Source organism: Nannobrachium achirus, assembly GCF_963921795.1.
Source record: "Nannobrachium achirus genome assembly, chromosome: 9".
In the NCBI taxonomy this organism is placed as follows: domain Eukaryota; kingdom Metazoa; phylum Chordata; class Actinopteri; order Myctophiformes; family Myctophidae; genus Nannobrachium; species Nannobrachium achirus.
In genome coordinates this window covers 39,884,222-39,901,297 of record NC_137818.1, presented here as the reverse complement: position 1 = coordinate 39,901,297, position 17,076 = coordinate 39,884,222, and the positions used below count along the sequence as shown (strand labels likewise).

General features: G+C 44.5%; 1 protein-coding gene across 1 annotated transcript in view; it reads right to left on the bottom strand.

Annotated features, from left to right (window-relative positions):
- atp2b3b (ATPase plasma membrane Ca2+ transporting 3b) overlaps positions 1 to 14,453 on the bottom strand; it is a gene marked incomplete at both ends in the record, with an annotated part of 54,131 nt that extends 39,678 nt beyond the window's left edge. Inside the window, 5 exons of the mRNA XM_080732757.1 lie at positions 2,042 to 2,170; positions 3,975 to 4,100; positions 5,054 to 5,311; positions 6,263 to 6,460; positions 14,213 to 14,453. Of these exons, the coding sequence (XP_080588883.1) occupies positions 2,042 to 2,170; positions 3,975 to 4,100; positions 5,054 to 5,311; positions 6,263 to 6,460; positions 14,213 to 14,453 (952 nt within the window). The remainder of the gene's footprint in view (positions 1 to 2,041; positions 2,171 to 3,974; positions 4,101 to 5,053; positions 5,312 to 6,262; positions 6,461 to 14,212) is intronic.
- Positions 14,454 to 17,076: the final 2,623 nt, after the last annotated feature.

Genomic DNA, 17,076 nt, shown 5'->3' with positions numbered 1-17,076 from the left:
AGAAACTCAGACTTGTCCTCTGTGGAATGGGCCGGGTGGCAGAGAACGTGTGAAAAAGGAGGGGGTTCAGGGTTTATGTGAGAAGATAAAAGCAAGCGTGAAAGACTCAAATGTTTGAATTGCGTAGGGTGACTACATTATTTCCTCCATTTTGAATAGAAAGACTGGCATCAAAGGGGCAACAATACCACACAGTCCTGTAGCAAAGCTCTTCTACATGAAGGAAAACTAAGAAGTTATGACATTTCTAGAGAGCCTATGAATTATGGAACGTCTCCAGTTACTGAGTGTCAGAACAACCCGTCCTCCGAGGCTGCTGCGCTGAGTGCGCCGCAAACACTTTTCCACCATTCATTAATTATTGTTTATTATTACAGGGGCAGCCCACTATTACAAGTAATTGCACCAGAGTTACAAATAGCTAATTTGCCTCTCGTCCCAGGGATACAAAAACAACCACAAAACATCAAATACACATAAAAATAAATAGTTTAGCATATTTTCGTATGTGTGTAGATAATGTGTCTGTCTGGTGTGCGTGTGGGCGTGCGTGGGTTTGAAGGAAGGGTGGGTCACTGGCCAACCTTTCCTCTATTTCTGAATGCCAATGCATTCCCCTGCACGTAGGCAACAAGAGCTGCGGTATAGGTATGGATGGGGGAGAGTGCACCAGTAATGGCATCAACCTTTAAGTGCCTTTTATAATGTGTTTGCAACAACCTCCACCACCATGCTGCTTGCTGATGCTGATGCTGCTGTCGTCTGCATGTGGTCTGCATCTCCATGATGACTTCCAAAACGAAGGCTAATGCCTCATCCATGAACCAACCAACACCCTATTCCCTGAATCTCTCTCCCTCTCCCTCTCTCTCTCTGTGTCACACACACTCAGACACACGCACGCACGCACGCATGCACACACGCACACACACACATTCACCTCTCTCTCTCTATCTTTTGCTCACTCGCTCTCTCTGGCACGATCAAAACATTTATTCAATCTGCAGCCTCATTCTCAGATTGATGGGGGGCAGCAGCAGTGGAAAGCAGAAGAGAGGAAAGAAGATGAAGGAGGAGAGAGTGATAGAGAACGAGGGGTATAAAATAATTTGCGTTGCTGAGAGAGAGAGAGAGAGAGAGAGAGAGAGACAGAGAGAGAGAGAGAGAGAGAGAGAGAGAGAGAGAGAGAGAGAGAGAGAAACAGACTATGTGTGTGTGTGTGTGTGTGTGTGTGTGTGTGTGTGTGTGTGTGTGTGTGTGTGTGTGTGTGTGTGTGTGTGTGTGTGTGTGTGTGTGTGTGTGTGTGTGTGTGTGTGTGTGCATGTGCGTGTGTGTACTGTATTAATTAACCATGAGGTTAAACTGGTGTGTTTACTGTTGAAGCTCTTATTTGAAATCAGTCAGGCATGTGCACATACACTCTTTCTCTCTCACCCTTCTCACACACACACACATGCACACGTGCACACACACGCACAACTCGCTAGGACATTTGGGAGAGCAGTTTGCAGTATTCATGGGAGGATGGTGGAGACGTGTGAGGAGAGAGTCAGTATCTAAATGTCAGCTCTCTGTCGGCACCTCGTGCACGTTCAGATAAGGCCTCTTAGTCAGTTCTCCTTCCGTCTGTCCCACTTGGAGAACACAGCCATTTATCCTTGCGATGCATTACCAAATGTAAAATCCATACAACGTGAAACGCAGGCAGATTGATAACGATCGCTGGAGACAAGCTACAGACAAGCTACCCGGAACCCTTCAATGCAAAAGATGTCTCCCACTTCTGGCTCACGTTTTTCAATTCAGTATGCAGCATGAATGATGGATGAACCATTTTGCCATAGCATGCACACACAAAAATACCACCCTTCTATAGAATATAAATAATCATAGCAGATACACACTTGCACAGTAAAGTCCTGAGAGTTCATTACATTATTTATTCATTGAAAATGAACACTCAGTATTTTACTGTGTATCAAAAAATAAATGTGTGGTAGTGGAGCATATTGCCAACACCCAGATTTCCTGTCTTTCTCACCTTTCTTTTCTTTGCTTTCTTCCTCCTCTGGCTCTCCGGCACCCAGCAGTGTGAAAATGATGCCTGTCTGAGAGTTCACTCCCACAGCGGTCACCAGCATCCTCCCCGATCCCTCCATCACATGGGTACCTAAACACAATACATGCACATAGGTTTATTTATACCGGTACCAGCTCAGTAAGAGTGTCCACCCTACCTTTGGGAGGTTGGGGTTCAATCCTCAGGGCCGGGTCATACTAAAGACTATACAAATGGGACCCAACTTGGCCCTCAGCATCAAGGGTTCGATTGTGGGAAAGGTCCCTGCGACATAACGTACTAGTGCTATTATTTACTATTTTCAGGGGGTGTTACTTGTACATATTTGAAGTTGTTGTCTGCGGCTTTTGTTTTTTCGCTCTGGTGTCGAATTTTGCGGACATTTGCAGGCGACCGGCTCCTAAAGCCCTCTCTCTCTCTCTCATTATCCAAGCAAGCTAACTCTACCCAATTTAAAGAGAGAGAGAGGAGAGAGAGAGAGAGAGAGAGAGAGAGAGAGAGAGAGAGAGAACATGATCGAGTGACGAGCCGTGTCTCGTCTGTTGTGTGGCTGCCTGCCTGCTGCCACCAGTGGTGGAAAAAGTATGCTACTCAAGTGTCTTAATTAAGTATGGTTTATAATATTATAATAATTTATATCTGCAAATTAACTAATAACTATAGTTTTAAAATAATTGTTTGAGTAAAAATACAATATTTGGATCCAAGATGTAGTGCTGTAGCAGTAAAAGTACAGGAAATTGGACATACAAGTAGAGTACTCAAGTAAATGTACTTAGTTACTACAACTTAGTTGTGGAAGTTGCAAAATGATTGACATTGGCTATATGGCTATACAGTATGTCCAGTGCTGCAAAATAAGTACCTAAATAAATCATATAAGCTATATAGACATATGCTCATGGTGTCTAGAAAAATACGCTGTTTTGCACTTTTTTTGTTTATATTGTGTTACATTTAGGTACAAAATAAACCGTATAATAAACCCATTAAAACAACAGGACAAAACCATACAAAACCCAGAGGAACCAAACCTGTCTTGCACCCCCTGCTATCAGAGGCAAGAATCGCCTATGCCAAGCTGCCAAGGTTAACTTGACTGACTTTAGGTTAGCTTAACCACTTTCAACCTATTTTGGGCATGTCATTATAGGTGAGCATTTTCAGAAATCTTTAGATTTCACTATTTAAAAACAAGTCAGAACATGTTGAAAATGTTCAAAGACACATTGTGAGCTAGGTACAGTATATCAGCTATTTTTGATACTTTAGCGCTTATAACTGTTATATGATGAATAGTCTCGCGCAGACAACTATTCTACAATCTCCAAATGCTACTGTATATATCTGAAACTACACCTCCCGAAATCCGAGTCAGGAAGCTGTCATCGTTTCATCATTTCCGTTAAACGAAAATATACCTTAAAATATCTTTACATTAAAACTTTGTTGTTAAGCAGCAAGCTATATGTTTAGAAGATTTTGATTTATATTCAGTATAATTTGTGTGACTGTAAAGACAAAAGAGAAGTGGGAAGGAGGCGTCACATCAGCTTTATCGCTTGATCATTTCGAGAGCTTCCGTGCTCCAGCAGTATGACGGAAGCATTTGAAAAATTTGGGAGGCAACAGTTTGCCTTGCGAGACTATATACTGTATGATGAACTAATAATATACGGCTTAAGTGGGGACAGTTAGTCTAGGTTTGCTTATGTTGAGTTCGGTCAGGTCAGGTCTAAGTTAAATTAGGTTTAATGTGTACTGTGCACAGACCTAATATTTATACAAAGCACTTCCTGACACCAAATAGCCTACTATATATCACCTGTAATATCAAGCAACAAAATAATTGTAATTAACTGGAAAAAAACCAAATCATTGACAGAGAACCAACCTGAGAGGAGCATGGGATCCTTGTCTGCAGACTTTTTTACATGGTCAGACTCTCCGGTGAGGGAGCTCTCATCTATCTGCAGATCGTTGCTCTGGACCAAGACACCATCAGCTGGCAACAGGTCCCCTGGAAAAAGATGGTGAGATGGTGAGATTATTATTTATATTAACCAGTTAAAACCACAGAGTTAGATATAAAATAGAAAACGGACAGCCCCACCCCCAGCTATTCATTTAAATGCAAGTTGCTCAGTGGCGTTTTGAAGCACCCGGAAGAAGCAGAATCCAGGTGCATTGTGGGGGAATTGGATCATCTGGGATGATCCATAGAGTTATTGAGCAGGCGCACTCGGGTAAACAGTAGCCTTAGCAGTTAGCATACGCACGCGCACTCGTGCAGTAGCGTTTAACTGCACTCCTAATCCTGCAAACTTTGGAAGCCAATGTTGATGGAATATGAAATACCAGACAGATCCTTCTTGATAACATGACTATAGAGATACTGTGTACCAATGTGCATGTTTTTTGGAGTAAATCTGTAGGAGTACTGTCAAATGTGTTTGCAAAAATCGGCCTTGCTAAAACAGGCCCATGTGAAAAATGTGGGGCAGAGGTTCTGAATTGGTGGGCACAGTTTGGCAGAGACCGGGCCAACGGTGGCGGAGATTAGCTGGTAACAGATGGACGGACGGACACACAGAAGGACGGACACACAGACGGACTGACGGACGGACGAACAGGGTGCAAAACATAGTCGGCCATGCCTTTCGACCTGGCGGAGACAACTACAAACTCGCACTGCGAGGGGTTGTGAGCACAGTGCTTGCCTTTTTCTTACTTACTATTTGAGAATTTGTCCAATTTTATATTAAAAAAGTCTTAAAAGTCATGAAATTGTCACTTTAGAAATGTGCAGACAACCTGTACAGTATACAATATACTGTGTTGGTTTGTTTACTGTTGAGTGAGAAAACAATGTTACACATCTGGGGACCCCTTCCCCAAAATAATCTGGTCCCCAGTATGGGACACACTGCCAGGGTAAACAGAGCATCTATCTGTTGGTCCTCCAGTTCCTACCGTATTTGACTTGGGCCATGTCCCCCACCACCATGTCCGCCACGGGGATCTGAATGACGTTTCCTTTGCGCACCACGCTGAACTTCTGCTCCTGCTCAATCCGGCTCTGCAGACCCCGGAACTGCTTCTCCTTGGACCAGTCGTTGAACGCCGTGACCAAGACCACACACACCACCGAGAGCAAGATGGCCGCACCCTCGATCCAACCGGCCTCCGCTTCGCCCTCGTCCTCCGCACCCGCTTCCGCTTGCCCACACGCTGGGGAGACAGACAGACAGACGGACGGATGGAGGGATGGATTGATGGACAGACAGACGGACGGTTGATTTCACATCTAGACAGATAGAGGCTGCTTGAGATTACCGTATATCCAAATTCTGTTATCCCCTCTCCCCTCCCTCATTCCTGTGGATTCTACTTTTGAATATTTTAGTTTGAAAATGATTGTTATTTTTTCAAACTATTGTTTTGTTTCCACACAGCTCTCTACTTACAAAAGCAAGTAAAAAATGAAAAAATAAAAAAAACATTCATTTTAGTTGTCTTTTTGGCAACGGAAGTACAGCTCAAAAAGAAATGCTGCAAGGAGCCTAGCACCAAGGTTATTTTGGAATCCAACAAGTTGTCATAAACAGTATTATAATAGTAAATACATTTCCAGTACATTTCTGGTGTAATAAAGATTGTGTTTAGCGAAGTTGTCAAAAAAAGATTTATATGGAATGGTTATTGTGGAAAAAAGACCAGTGAAAGGTTAGTTTAACAAAAGTTATTCAGTATGATTTAAATAAGGAAATGCTGGTGCTTTAAGGAAGGCAATGTTGGTCGTTCTGTCAGTCCAACGCTTTGATCCCAAGCAAGATAGATTGAAATCTAGTGATTGCTATGGAATTCATGATGCACCTTCATGCTCCCAAGAGGAAGAACCCTACTGATTTTGATGAGCGACACCCATAGGACAGTATTTCCAATTGCATATAGTCTAATAGCAGATTGCAGGATGAATGGTACAGATTATGTTGAACATACAGTATGGCCTTTCCTCTAGTGTCAGCCTTCAGCAGAAGTTTCTTTTGGGGTTTAAGGAGCAGCACAGCCTCAAAGACCTTCCATTCACTCTGTCTGTGAATGGAAAGCTGGTCTCCAACCTCCTCCCCAAGGCTTTCCCTCCTGCTCCTCCTTCCATCCGTGGCTGCCTCTTTCTCTCACCCTCGCTCTCCTCCCCAGGAGGCTGGTAGAACGAGAGGCCCAGGGAGATGATGGCAGCGATCTCCAGGATGATGAGCGTGACATCCTGCAGGGCCTCCCACACCAGCTCTAAGAACGTCTTGGGCTGCTTTGGTGGAATGAAGTTCTGTCCAAAGACCTGGACCCTTCGTTCCAGATCTGCTGGGTCCCCACTCAGACCTGGAACAGATAGACAGACATGTACGGGTACTGTAGTAGATAGATAGATAGATAGATAGATAGATAGATAGATAGATAGATAGATAGATAGATAGATAGATAGATAGATAGATTGATTGATTTAAGATTTAAGACTAAAGCCCCTATCATAGTCCAAGGTGAAGAGCTATCCACCGCAAATCTTAGGTGGAAAGCGTTCCACCTCAAGTCAGAAAATTAGTGAAGGCCATCATAGTCAGTCACGGTGAAGTCCTATTCACCGTGATTGACTGGTCTAGATCGACCAATCAGTGAACGGGGTGAAGAGCCTATCTGTCTGAAAGTAAAAACAGAGAGATGTGTCGGGGTGGAAAGCTCTTCACCACGAAGAATGACGCGGCGTTGTAGTTTTATTACTCCAAAAGACTACACCGCGGTGGATAGCTCTTCACCGCGGTACCGACTCTGATAGGGGCTTAAGAGGCAGTCCGCTCTGAGAGTATCTGTACGCTAGATAGATACTGTATGCCTGAAGATACACATTGTTTATGATATTTTCACACAGAGCAACAAACACTGACTCACTCATAAGCTCTTACAAGCTCAATAGAGCGGAAGGTTCAAGTTAACCAACATGAAGAAAATAGATCTCCCTCACAACTTCAACAAGCAGCTCTTAGTTCACTCTCACGTCTCTCCTCACCTCAAGACCTCTCACCTTATCTCCTTCAGTCTTTCCCCTCACTCCCCCTTACCGCCTCACCCCTGCACTGAGTCAGTTTCCATGGAGATGACAATATCAGGTCCTGCATGGGCTTCCTTCCTGCCCCTGGGATATTCTGCCCAGCAACAGGTGATGTCACTCCTTCACAGCTCTGGACTTTGGAGCTGGGCTAATTTGCGATTGGCTGTCGACGAGGAGCGAAGGCAATTCACAGGCCATGGTTGGCCAAGTTCAGTGGCAGTCTCAGCATCCCTGTGTGCATGTGTGCGTGTGCGTGTGTGCGCGCAAGCGTGTGTGTGTGTGTGTGTGTATGTGTGTGTACTCTGAGACATCATCCTAGGATGACTCCATGCTTGAATGCATGGAGTCATCCGTCATTGCCAGTGTTTCTGGGGACTTTGTGTAGCAATATGACAGCTCTGACAGGCTTCAGAAAGAGGAGAGAGACACACACAGAGAGAGAGAGAGAGAGAGGTAGAAAGAAAGAGAACAATTGACCCTATGTTAAGTAATCCGAGCTCGCCGCATCCCGCCTTCAGTACACTCCATCTCTCCGTTCCTCTCCCTCGGTTTCTCTTCATCTGTCCTCTCCGTGCTCGCCTTGCTCCTTTTTCCAACATCTCTCACATTTTGCACCCCCCCCCCCCCCCCTCTCCATCTCTCTTTCTCTCTCGTTCTCCCTCTCTCAATCTCCCCTTGATGTGTCCTTGACAATGCGGCAAGCTGTTCTAGCTTTTCCTCACCCCCCTCGCCCCCCCATCCCCACCACCACCACCACTCTCTCTCATCATCATTTCTCCTCCTCCTTTCTATCTCTCTTGAACGTGTGTGTAATGGTCTTATGCTGCAGTGCTGGGGTATCCATATCGGTGAACATGTGCGCGCCAGTGTGTGGGATCTCGTTCTCCGTATTGGTTTAGCCGATTGATCGTCCACTCCGTTCCGCGTATCATGTTTCTGTTGCTGTTCGGTGTGTGAGTCCTGTTTACGCGAGTCAGGCCGACGTGTCTTACCCCACTGTATACAGTATGTATAGCTCTGTGTGGCGTTTGGAATTGTCGAGTCTACACTGGAATAGAGTGTAACCGTTGTACATCTTTTCGCTTAGTTAAAGCTGTACTATGCAACTTTTTGGAGTGAATACAATGTCATTTCTTCCTACCTGTATGTAGAGTATTTTAATCTGCAATATAACTTAACTGGGGTGGTTGTATTTGGTCTCCCTGCTCTTTTTTTTTTAAGTCCTGTGTCTGTCTGTTTATTTACCTATCTATCACCAACATTCCTACACCATTATGTTGTTTGTGAAAGATGAGATTGATTAGTGTGTGTGTATTGGTGGGGTGTTTGCCAACTGTACACTGTAACAATGTGTACCGGACTGTACTTGACCTGACTGTGTGTGTGTGTGTGTGTGTGTGTGTGTGTGTGTGTGTGTGTGTGTGTGTGTGTGTGTGTGCTTGGTCTGGGGAGTGGGGAGGTCTGTATCAAATTAGCAACACTCAACACAGACTTGCTGTAACCATACACCAATCAACTCTCTGTCTCTCAGTCTGCCCCCCCCCCCCCCCACCCCACCCCACACACACACACACACACACACACACACACACACACACAAAGAGTCTCATACAGCACTTATGGGCAAGTAGTAGACACATTCATACACACACTTTTGGAAGCAGTGAAAGCCGCTTCCAAGGAGTGGCTTTGTCTGTCCCGTACATGTCTGTCCCATCTGATTGGTCAATTTTGTCTGTCCCGTACATGTCCCGTGCATGCTTGACCAATTGAGGATTGGTCAAGCTTCATATGCCAATTTGGCCCTCCAGAAAAAATCATTCATTCATTCAGAATTCATAAAAATATAGAACTAAAGCACATAGAATGTATAGATCTAGATAACAGAATGTATAGATCTAGAACACAGATTTCATAGCTCTAGAACACATAGAATAAAAATTCACCGCTTCACTTCGAACTGAGGTTTGATTTTTCCCATAATAGACATACATACATACTGTATCTGTCATCAGTCTGTCTCTGTCTCTCTCTCTCTTTCTCTCTCTCTCTCTCTCTCTCTCTCTCTCTCTCTCTCTCTCTCTCTCTCTCTCTCTCTCTCTCTCTCTCTCTCTCCTCCAGCCAACATCTCTCTTAGCTGTAGTGTTGCTAGGTTACACATTAGTTGACAAAGTGTGGTGGTGAGTGATTGTGTGTGTGTGTGTGTGTGTGTGTGTGTGTGTGTGTGTGTGTGTGTGTGTGTGTGTGTGTGTGTGTGTGTGTGTGTGTGTGTGCGTGCGTGCGTGCGTGCGTGCGTGCGTGCGTGCGTGCGTGTGTGTGCGCGTGTGTACATACGTGCGTCGTGTGGGCATGCTTGTATTTAGTGTAAATAAAATGGTGCGCTATAGAGCTTGGTGATATTACTTAAATCATGGGTTGCATTTGTATGTCCTAAACGGCCATGTTGAGGACCAACACAGGTGTTTCAATTTGTCTGATTGGCATAGAACTAATGTTCTACTCCAATCAGAACACCTGTGTGTTGGTCCTCAACATGGCAGGTGTAGGACTACAAATGCCTTGAGGAAGCTTAGCCCATAGTCTGGATGCATCTATAACTATTAATTTACCGAATGTCAATCTGCCGCATGCTGACATCACTGATACTAAACAGTGTCGCCACCATGGTAACAATGCCCAACTGACATCAACAAAGCCCACTGACTGACCACACTACAGTGCCCAAATTTGGAGATGACATCACAGACTGGCCTGGACACGGAACACCATATATGGGCATAAAAGAGTGCCAGCCAGACAGACGGAGACAACAGGTATTGCACAACTGGGCATCGATGGTGACTATTCTGCCCAACGGGCACCTGTCTAGGTTCTCCAACATTCTGAGACTCCTACATTCAATCCCTCATCGCACACCCCCGGCCGGGCACAGGACTAGTAATTATAATTAGCCCATAATCTGGATGTACATTATACATTTAAAAAGTTGACATAGCTGTCGTGACTGAAATATGACGTAGTATGTGAGCTTAGCTGCTCATAAACACACTCATACTCACAGAGCCAAACGTATAATCTCCTGGCAGAGAAAACCAGACCAGAAACTCAGGCACACATTAGTCCATTGGTGTCCAAAGTGCGGCCTGGGGGCCAAATGTGATCTGATGACAAATTTAATGCGGCCTGCAGCTTCATTCCTAAATTGTACTATAAACGGCCCACGAGCACCATCAAACAAGAATATTGTTTTGGGGCTTTTATGCTTTTATTGATAGGACAGTAAACTGACAGAGAGATGGGGAGTGACACGCAGCAAAGGTCGTCGGGAACGGGACTCGAGCCTGCGATACGCTGTCTGGCATCAGAGCCTATGTGGTATGCGCCTGGACCGGTAGGCCAGCTGGTGCCCCATTCTTTACCTTGCACATCCGGTTACATTTAGTAATGTGAGTCATTTGTGTTTTGTTCAGAGCACACACCTGACAAAAGACCATTGATATAAAATATTGATGATGATACTTAAATAAAATATTGTAATTGCGATGCAAATGTATGTGACTTATGTTATGGTCCGACGGAAAGTACATTTTGTCAGGAGACATAGTCGCCCTTGTGTTTTAATATTTTCTAACGTGGCCCCCTTGAGAAAAGTTTGGAAATGGGGCGTCAATTGGGTATGGCAGGGGTATGCAGCTGCCATAACCTGGGTCCAGGGGGGGAAGTAAAAGTTACCTTTAAATATAAATCCATGAATGTCTCTTTGTCTATCTGTATTATGTTGTTAAATTACAGTAAAATAACTACAAAATTTAACAAAATGGTCACTTTAACAATTATTGTGGCACGTTTACTAACATGCCAAGTTAAGCTGCACTTGAACAACCATTCCAGGCTGCCATATCCAGCCCAAGAAACCGTAGAAACGGGGGGAAATAGAATGTACTTCTTAGCGTGCAAGACACCAGTCATGTTGCCATACCTTAGCTTTTTCTGAACTGACGCCACTGGTTTGGACACTCCTGCAATAGTCAGTCAACCTTTCCCTACACAACATCAGCATGTGGAGCACAGTTTAATTCTGCCGAAGCAGTTCTGGTCCATCTATTGAACAGATCTCTGTCAACCTTTGAGGACGAACTGATTCACATGTCATGCTGATTGGCCAACAGGGGTCATCAGGGGTGTCACAAGGGGGGGAAAAGTGCATCTGAGTTACTAGGGCCCAAAGTGGAGGGGCCTTCATTATTTTATACTTTAGCTATTGAAAAATAGCAGATATACAAGCTCACAGCACGCCACCGAGTGCCGAGCTGCAAGCATGTAGATCTGCTATTTTTGAAAAGTCGTGAAAATGCGTGCAAATCTTTGAATATATGTATTTTTAAGCGAACATTTGTAACTCAAATGTTGCTTCTAGGGGTCCCCTTTTGAGATGGGGGTCCGTGGCCAAATACATATCATTTTGGGGGTCCTTCACATGAAAATGTTTGAGCACCACTGACATAGAAACATAGGTTTTAAAAAAAAAACCTATGTTTAAAATATTCAAAGACTACAAGCTCGCTGTGCGGCACTCGGTGCCACGCTGTGAGCTTGTAGATCTGCTATTTTTCTATATTTAAAGCACAACATAATGCGTAATAATGCGTTCCCAGTTCATGGGGGGCCCACAGTGAATCCTTGTACCCAGGGCCCAGAATTTGGTGCGACACCCCTGGGAGTCATGTTGGTATGCGTGGCCTGTCACAAGGCTGTGTATGACTTCTGAATTGCATTTTTTTGGCAGTCAGCCTATTTACTTGGGGATCGATTTGTGGAATGTCAACATGACAGGCATATATATGTATATTATATACAAGTTGTATATAATATACAACTTGGGATTTTAAACCATGATGAAATCTTGAATCTTCTTTTTCTAAAAGCTATAGTCCGAGCGTTTTGTGCACAAATCGTGCACTTTATGAAAGAAGCATGAAATTTGGCACACAGTTAGAACATGACATATGGAACATATTTGGCTATTGGGACATCGCAGATTTGTCTTGGGAAACTTGTGGGAGCCAATCAAAGTTGGGCTCTCATAGACTTTACTATACAGTAAAATAATACAAAAAATCACACCCGTGTGAAGTGGAGCTGTGTGTGTGTGTGTGTGTGTGTGTGTGTGTGTGTGGATCATGTGTACCGATTTTTGTGACATTTGAAGAAAATATGTAGGAAAAGGAGCAAAAAGTGTGTTTTGGAGAAAATTCAAGATGGCGGAAAATCTATCATGGCGCAAATGGGCGTGGCCTATATGGGGAGATGCGTCATGACCCAAGGAATCCAGGGAAAAAATATTTTTAATTTTCCGACCTACGGTTCAAGAGTTACAGGCCAAAACGTAAAGTGGGGTGTTATGGCGCCACCATGCGGCCAAATGACACAATTATTTTTTATTTAATCCTTGAAATCATTATGAACCTCCTCTCCAAGTCTTGAAACTCTAGCCCCTATGGTTTGCGAGAGACAAATAATTGAATGTGAGTTTTTGCGATTCCCATTATAAGTCAATGGGGAAAATTAATTCACTAATAAATTAATATCAATTAAACTATTGAACCTTTCTCTTAGCAAGTTACTAGCCCACGATTCCCGAGTAAGCCGGTCGATTTGACATATGGCGCGAGTGTGTGGTGGCAAAACTGTGGGACTAGTAGCGTGCCGAAGTTTAGGAAGTTCAGGCTACATACAGACACACACACAGACCCACACAGCCACGTATAGGGAGCCTGTGCTTCACACAGCTCCAAAAATAAATATGCTTTAAGTAGCATGTGAATCCAATGCAAGCATTTGTTTTGCACGGAAACCATTCCTTTCCGAAACACGGCCCCCACAAAACTGTGAAAAGTGACGACTCATCACTAAACCATGGTATGGGGGCCGTTTTTAGCCCAAGGAATGTTTTTCGTGCAAAACAAATGCTTGCATTGGATTCAGAATCATGAAAAAGCTTGTTTGACCCCTTACATGCTACTTAAAGCATTTTTTTATTTTTTTTATTTTACTGTATAGTAAAGTCTATGAGACGCCAACTTTTATTGGCTCCCACAAGTTTACCAAGACAAATCTGCGATGTCCCTATATCCAAAAATGTTCCATATGGCATGTTCTAACTGTGTGCCAATTGTCATGCTTCTTTCATAAAGTGCATGATTCCATCAACATACAGCCTGAAATGCCCGGACTAGTATGGTATGGTATGGATGTATGGCACAGCTTGGTGGAGGTCTGAACACATTCAAATTGAATTAAATTATAAACGTTGCACTTATAACGTCATAAACAATGGTAAGAGTCAAGTCCAAAGTCACAATATAATCAATTCCAAATAAGCCACACCCACCAAACACTTTTCCATCCCTCTCAAAAGAAAACAAATTTGTACATTTTCTACAGTGCCTCCATCCTCCATTTGTTCATTCCTTGCTCATCCATTTATCCATCCACCTTTCCGATCCATCCACCCACATCCATCAATCCATTTATGGCAGGGGTCTTCAACAGGGGGTCCGGGACCCCTAGGGGGTCCTCAGAGTTACTACAGGGCGTCCTCAAAATCTTTGGGTGATAGAAACTTTTTTTCCCTTCTTTTTTATATTAACCACTTGAACCCTAGTGTCCATATTCAAAGATCTTTAGCCAAAAATAGCTGATCTACAAGCTCACAACGCAAGGCGTTGTGAGCTTGTAGATCGGCTATTTCCGGCAAAGAGCTTTGGTGTAGAGTGGGAAAAGAGAAGAATAAGTACAGAGGGAAAGGTCAAGTTAATTAAGTATTGACGGTTCAAGAGGTTAAATATCTGAAAACACAAATTGATATGATTCCAAAATACACTGATTGTGCTGTAAAACAATGAAACTATATGGAATCTATTAACAGGTTGTGGGGGTCCCTGCTTCATCTCTCTCTCAACTAAGGGGTCCTTGGCCTGAAAACGTTGAAGACCCCTGATGTATGACATCCACCAGTGTCTACTCACCTTCAGTGGTATGGGACTGTATTCTCTGGCAGAGGCCCTCCGTGTCTCCATAGTTGTCCTGGATGGCCTGAATGGCATCGGGCCCGCGCAGCTCCATCAGCTCACGTAGCTCCATCACCGTGACCCCGAACTCTCCCCCTGTGGCCTTCCCATCCGCCCGCCCTCCACCTCCCCTTTTCCCCTTGGGGTAGAACTCCACCGCACTGTTCGCCATCTCCCCCATAGTGGCTGTGGTGGACATGCTGACGGGCTCTCTCTCTCTCTCGTTGTAGTCCTATCAAAGTCACTCCCCCTGTGCGGTGGCTGGTGAAGGCCTGCTTATGTCTCTCATCTGTCAGACACACAGCCCGCACTATCCCTCGCACGCAGGCACACACACTCACACACACACACACACACACACACACACACACACACCCACACACCCACGCACACAAACACACACACACACACCCACGCACACAAACACACACACACACACGCACGCACGCACGCAGACACACACGCGCACGCACACACTCACACACACACACACACACACACACACACACACACACACACACACACACACACACACACACACACACACACACACACAAACGCCCTGACTTTCGGACTCTTTTCGCTCAAAAACTAAACTGAAAAGAGTGACGGGTTTTGGGTGAACCCTTTCTTCTCTGCAGTTGGGGGCAGGGGTCTGGTCTTAATGTGTTTGCGTCCTTATTCCTCTATCCGTCTCCTCTTCTCCTCTCTGCTTTGAATGATTCGCCTCTATTTCTCCATCGGAGGAGGAGGAGGAGGAGGGTGAGGGGGATGAAGGACAATTATCAGGAGCGGTTCGGAAGGGTGCCGTCTGGTTGAATCCAGCTTTTTTTCTGTTCCTGCTTTTCCTCTGAGTCCTCAGCGTCTCCTTTACCTCCCTTTGTTTGCCCTCCGCTTCGGAGTCATGGTCGGTCCATGGACAGACGGAGGGACAACGGATGGATGGACCGACTTGCACAAAGAGTGAGGAAGGGACAGAGGGGACAAGGAGGGAGGGGCATCTGCTGAAACATCAGAGACAGTAGGAGGCTGAGGCAGGTCAGGGGCCACGTTTGCTGTACCACAGGAAACTGGAGAGAGAGGAGGACACACAAGACAGGAAACATTAGCCCCTTCTCAGTTCGGGGGTTAGACACTACTAGACACTACTAAGTGTGGGTTTCAAGTAGGGGTGGGCGATATGGTGATAATTATCGTTGAGACGATAGGATGTCTCCACGATATGCCTTTTCAGAGGTATCGTATACCGTGATACAATTGAGGGAGCCTTGTAAAAAATCCTGTTTAATCGTTAATACAGAGATTCATTGCAGAATTCAAGTTAAACCTGCATTTTGGTCTAAATCAGTAGTTCTCAAACTTTAAAATGTCAAGGTCTCCACTTAACTCTGACAGTATACAAATGAAACCAAATGGTATGCGCGTGCATACAGTTGTTTGTGTGTGTTTACAGTACTTGTTAATTTAATTTTATATGGCTATGCTGGTAATATTTGATTGGAAAACACTTTGGGTCAACTGCTGTTGCTTTTAAATGTGTTATATAAATAGAGATGACTTGACCTGATTTAAAGAGAGAGAGAGACAGACAGACAGACAGACAGACAGACAGACAGACAGACAGACAGACAGACAGACAGACAGAGAGAGAGAGAGAGAGAGAGAGAGAGAGAGAGAGAGAGAGAGAGAGAGAGAGAGAGAGCGAGAGAGAGAAAGCAGTGGCTCCATCTCCTGAATGACAAGCCAAGCTCATTTAAAACATATTCTAGCGATTCAGGGTCTGGTGTGGTGAGTGGTGACGCTGTCAAATGCTGTTTTATTTTATTTTCTATTTTTTTCTAATATTTTTTATCCCACGGTTTTTGCAACCCATTTTTCTCACCCGGTGCCAACTACCTAACCTGTAGTCCTGGTTCCCTCGCTCTCCCCCTGCAGCGGCAGGGTGGTTGGGGAGCACCTGGCTGGCTAGGGGGAGGTAGTATAGAAACCAGGACTACGAAATGCTGGGTTTTCTCGGTTGAAAATCTAGCCAACCCAATGGGGATGGGGATGATCCGATGTCAACCAATCACCAAAGAGTCCCACTTTCTTTGGTAACAACGCACCCATCTCAGGAACCAACTGCACCGAGAGCGCTAGACTGAATAATGGAGTGAAACAAAATGAGTATCAGGCAACTTCTTGAGTCAATTTAATTCAAATAAACATGACACAGAGTTGTACTGTGGTGGAACAGTCTGCCTCACTTTCATTCGACCACGTTAAGATAATGATTCATTCCAAATGGGTATAATAAAGCAATAAGCCACAAGAGGCGAGTGGTTACCGGGGTAGTACACCGGCTGAGAGGCGTTGGGAAATACGAGGCGCAGCCGAGTGTTTCCGACCCTCTCAGCCGGTGTATAATACCCCGGTAACCACAAGCCTTGCGTGGCTTATTGCTTTTCTAAAACGGTCACAAATTAATATTGCAACATGAATATCATAGACATGTACCAATTAAAACTGTTCTATTTCACTAATAATACACAATAAGGTCTGCTCTGCAAGAAAGTATTTCCCGGCCAGTCTGCAGAAACAACACAGGTGCAGATAATTGGTGCACTGTGGAACACTGTGGAAAGAAATAACGCACCTGGGTTTGATATGAACTGATTCAAGGTGTGGGTTATAGTCTCATATACCACAGCAACCAGCCAATCAGAATCAAGGAATGGAACTAGCCGTTTTAGAATTAGAGATGACTGTCCTGCAACTCGACATTGTCACCACAATGTAGGCCTACAGCACAACATGCTGAATCCATGTCATTTCATGGCAAT